Genomic DNA, 4,968 nt, shown 5'->3' on the forward strand with positions numbered 1-4,968 from the left:
TGTTAAAACTAATTTTTCGTTCACATTAAAATTATATTAAATTTTGTTGGTAGGTAGTTATAATTTCATATTTATAAAATTTAGGTTTTACAAGACACACTTAAATGGTTAAATGATTGAGAAATGAGAGTTAAAATTGGAGAGTTAAATGAAAAAAATGTCTTAACATCTAACACTGGGGGCCTATTCTTGAAAGTAGTAGAACGATATTCGTATACGAATATTTGTACTTTTTCTACTACTTTGACAAAACCGTATTCTTGAACGCCGGTCGTATACGAACGGATTCTATTCTACTACCGGATTCTACTACGAACGGGTCGTGTGGTGTTTAGTAGTAGAATCCTATTATTCGTATACGAATAATCGTTTACGCTGTAACGGCGCACGATTTAATTACGCATTTATATGAACCTAGTACCTAAACTTATACACTTTTTAATTATGTTATTATTTATACCAATGTATTATATAGGTATTATATTTCACACTTAATTTTCTAATACCTATGTCTAATATCGTGATCATTATTCGTCTCATTATTTTCGTGAAACTTTAATAATTATGGACATATTATTGTAAAGTTAAACAACATTATGCACCTATATGTTAAATATACATATATGTTAAGGTATAAGTATAAGTGGAGTAATAGGTAAACATTTTACGAGGTACTTGTACCACTCCACTCTAAGTTTGATTTTTATGTAAGTATTGAAATACTCCAAAAGATATTCCTGCTTCAGAATATAACATTAATATATAATTTATTTTATTAAAATCAAGCCTCGGCTTTGCCATTGGCTGACATTAGATTTGAATATGTTACGTTCAAATAAATAAAAACCTCGATAAGAAATAGTAAAAAATATAATTTAAAAAAAAAGATTATATTGTAACAACATAAGCAAGCTATATAAAATAAAATTTTCAAAAACGTTAAAAGTTAATAGTTTTTGATATAATGTGTGGTTCATGATAAAATGATCATTCTGTAGAATAATATAATTGAAATAACTACCTATAATTTATTATGGTGCATTCCAATTAAGTACCTATCTATTACTTATTAGGACCATATAATAAGTATTTATATAATTATAATGTGTATCCCTTAATCTTTAATAATAAGGTTTATTAAAATATATTAATTACCTATTATTTATTATTATAATTATTTATATACAATATGCATCAAACACATTACCATATTAATTTATTTCCAACTTAATTACGTTTTGAAAGTTCAGATAATATATATCAAAAACTAGTTGATTATATCTATATGGACTGTATATTATATTATCATGTTATGACTTAATGATTATTTTACTAATAACAAAAATATTCCGAGAAGTACTAACTAAAACAGAAATGCTTAATCAACTGTCGACTTTTGTTGTGCTACTTTGCTGCTTGCTTTAAGTGTTTTTTTGTTAAATTTATTCAATATGGATGACTTGGATTTATTTGAAAATCTTCGCGCCGTTGAAAATTTGGAGATCATAGAAATGGATGCTGAGATTGTGAGAAATTCTCGTGAAGCTCTAAATCCCTTCCAACGTGAGTCATATTTCATACATTAAATAAATATATTAATTAAAATAATATGAAAAGTAGATAGGTAGGTACCTACATGTGAATTATACTTGAATATTTTATTTTGCTTCACTGTTTTTAGATTTATCTGATAGACAGTTCATAGGAATGTACAGACTATCAAAAGACCTATGTCAAATTGTAATTGACATGGTTAGGCCTTTCATGAAGGAACCATCAAGGCAAAGTGCATTGACTATTGAACGCAAGGTACATTACTGAAATAAGTGAAATTAAATAGCTTTATTAAGTACCTAGCATTATGATTGATTATATTGATTATTTATTGAGTAAAAATAAAACCTCCAAAAGAGTGGTTAGGTGATAAATTACATTGTTTCATATTTATGAAACAATGACATTTTATTAACAATATTGTACAAGTACTAAACATGGTGGTTAATACAAACTGATGATTGTAAAAATGAAATTGTAAATATAAACTAGTTAAAAGGTAACAATTTCAAATTATTTAAAATTCCAAACTTAACATTTTGATAATAGAAATCAAAATTTCTGAGTTAAATATAAATATATTAATGTTTATTAATTGTTTTTATTCCAAATATATAAGTACAACAATAAATTAAAAAAACTCAAGTTGACACAGACAATTAATATCATTGTACATTTTTAATTACATATTTTCTTAGATAAAATAACTGTAAGTTATAAATGTTTTCAAATGCATACTTAATAGTAATTACAATTAAACATGCATTTTTCAATTAGGTTTTAACAGCTCTGAGATTTTTAGCAGCAGGAAGTTATCAGTTAGATGTTGGGGAAAATAGCCATTCTTCAGTTAGTCAACCATCGGTCAGCCGAATAATTGAAGAATTTGTTAATGCTGTGAATAACCCAAGTATTTTTGAAAAATATGTTTATTTTCCCAGAAATTTTGAGGAGCTAGATGGTTCACGTCAACGGTAAGTCGAACAGTAGGTAGGTACCTACTACTAACAATTTATTAACAAGGTATTTAATGAAATTAAATATACATTGAAATTATATTATTTTGTTGGTTAGATAGGCACTTATTATTAATATACATGTTTTGTAGGATAGATAATTAATTGTTGTTCCAATTTTTATTATTAGTGCTTATTAAATTTTTAGATTTTACAATAAGTATTCATTTCCCGGAATTATTGGAGTAATTGATTGCACGCATGTTGCAATTGTGCCACCTAAAACTGAGGACAACTTGTACCCAGAGCATATTTATGTAAATAGAAAGGGATACCATTCTATCAACACTCAACTGGTAAGTAATTCAATATTTTATTTTAAGTGGATTCAACACATATTATATGTAAACATTTTTCAAATTTAAATTTAAAAATAAATATTAAGTGGATTTTAAGTGATTCCTATATACAATTTTGAATTGGGAAGACTAACTAGAAGATTAAATAATAAAATATTTAGTAATTGTCATTGGTTAGTGAATTTTTTTCTTTAAAGATATGTGATGCAGATTTAAAAATAATAAATGTATCTGCTAAGTTCCCGGGTTCTGCGAACGATGCTTGTGTTTGGAACTCTAGCAATGTAAAAACATTTCTAAAGGACCTTCACGAAAATGGTCATGCATCGTACTTCTTATTAGGTGTGTTCAAAATATACATAGAAATCTTAAATATCTAATACTTAAGTGTTTGACATATTATAATTATTGTTTTTTATATCAGGTGATTCAGGATATGCCCTTCGTCCTTGGTTAATGACTCCGTACTTGGATCCTGCTCCACTATCCCCCGAAGCTTCTTACAATAATGCATTTTGTTCAATTAGATCAACAATTGAACGATGCATTGGTGTTCTGAAAATGCGATTTCGGTAATCTATATAAGAAATGTGCATACACTTATAAATAATGAGTATAATAAATAAAAAAATAATTTACATATAAGCTAAAGTACAAATAAAACCACCTTAGACCCTATAAACCTATAATATAATGTAATATTATGTCAAAATAAATAATAATACCTACCTATGTTAATTCCAGATGTCTATTGAAACATAGAGTGCTTCATTATACGCCAAATAAAGCATCCAAAATAATTAACACATGTGTTGTTTTGCATAATATGTGTATTACAGACAACGTGCCATTGGTTGATGTTGATGAAGATGAGATCATTGACTTTGGTATTTATCAGACACTGGATGAAGCTTTATTGAATAATAGAGGAATGGTCGACTTAAGAAATCCTGAATTATCTAGTGGACGACATATTCGAGACCAAATTGTTCAAACTTTATTCAATAATTAAATAATATTTGTGTTATGTTTTATATGAGTGTGTTTTTATTATAAACTAATTAAGATATAAAAGTATTAAACAAAACTACCTATATAAACACAATTTATTAAATCAGTAAGTAGGTATGTACTATGTATGCTGTACAAGTCATAGATATTAAAGAATATCTTTGGTACAACTGTACAAGTCATGATTTAAGATAGTACTATCTTAAATCGTGGTACAAGTGTACAATACAAAAACATAACCTTTAAAAATCATATAATTAATAATTACAATAGTTTTCAAGGTTATGTTTTAGTATTGACAACACACACACACACACACACACACTTGTTGTTCAGTATTATAATATGTAATTACTTATTAGTTATTAGTGGCTAGTGCTATCACCTAACATTTTTATATTAATATTATGTAATTACTAATTATCATAGATAAGTATATAGAAGTGGTAATTATTAAATTTAAATTATTTGGTATAAAGTAGTGTTATAGTGAAATTAAAATTATTAGATATAGAGTATAAAGTAGTGCAATAGTGTAAGTTAAGTATAATATTGATGGTTAGTGTAGGTACTAGTAGCATTTATTATTTAATCTATTCTGTGCTAGTAGTGGGGCTGTTTAAAGGATCTTTTGGCAACATCATTGCTAAAGCTCTTGCAATCGCTTCATTAGCAATGGCACTCCTTTCTTTAGCAATGGCACTCCTTTCTTTAGCAATTACCATCCTTTCATTTTGCTCAGTTTGCTTTTTTAGTAACTCAATCTTAGCATTGTAATAGCTCTCCACTATTGAGTTACGGGCTGCAGATACATCATTCAATTTATTAGTGGCTTCAACTGTGTTATTTAATCTATCTGCTTTTGAGAACTTCACAACACTGTTATATATAAAGTACATTAACAATAATTAGTTTACCTATAAGTTATATCACATTTCTAAGTTATGTATTTATATTGGATACCGTTTCAGTTGAGACAACTCGGTAAATGGTACTTTGGCTGGCTGAGTATCCAGTATCTCACTATTAATTTGTGATGTTTGTGCTGGTTGTAAGTATCTTTTATAAAATATTGATAGATTACGACA

At 27.1% G+C, this 4,968-nt stretch overlaps 1 protein-coding gene across 1 annotated transcript; it reads left to right on the forward strand.

The window, feature by feature from the left end:
• The first annotated feature begins 1,451 nt into the window (after positions 1-1,451).
• LOC114125304 (putative nuclease HARBI1) lies at positions 1,452-3,881 on the forward strand. Its single transcript, XM_050202681.1, has 7 exons — positions 1,452-1,563; positions 1,655-1,809; positions 2,332-2,528; positions 2,719-2,866; positions 3,067-3,211; positions 3,294-3,441; positions 3,614-3,881. Exons 1-7 carry the CDS (start codon positions 1,452-1,454, stop codon positions 3,879-3,881), a joined length of 1,173 nt encoding a protein of 390 aa, XP_050058638.1.
• Positions 3,882-4,968: the final 1,087 nt, after the last annotated feature.

The sequence above is a fragment of the Aphis gossypii genome, chromosome 3 (genome assembly GCF_020184175.1).
Source record: "Aphis gossypii isolate Hap1 chromosome 3, ASM2018417v2, whole genome shotgun sequence".
Lineage (NCBI taxonomy): Eukaryota > Metazoa > Arthropoda > Insecta > Hemiptera > Aphididae > Aphis > Aphis gossypii.

Excerpts from the sequence above, each read along its gene's own strand:
- LOC114125304 (XM_050202681.1), top strand. The coding sequence starts at position 1,452 with ATGGATGACTTGGATTTATTTGAAAATCTTCGCGCCGTTGAAAATTTG. Across the intron at positions 1,564-1,654 it reads AGCTCTAAATCCCTTCCAAC|TATTTTATTTTGCTTCACTG; the intron begins GTGAGTCATATT and ends ATTATACTTGAA. Across the intron at positions 1,810-2,331 it reads CATTGACTATTGAACGCAAG|GTTTTAACAGCTCTGAGATT; the intron begins GTACATTACTGA and ends TTTTTCAATTAG.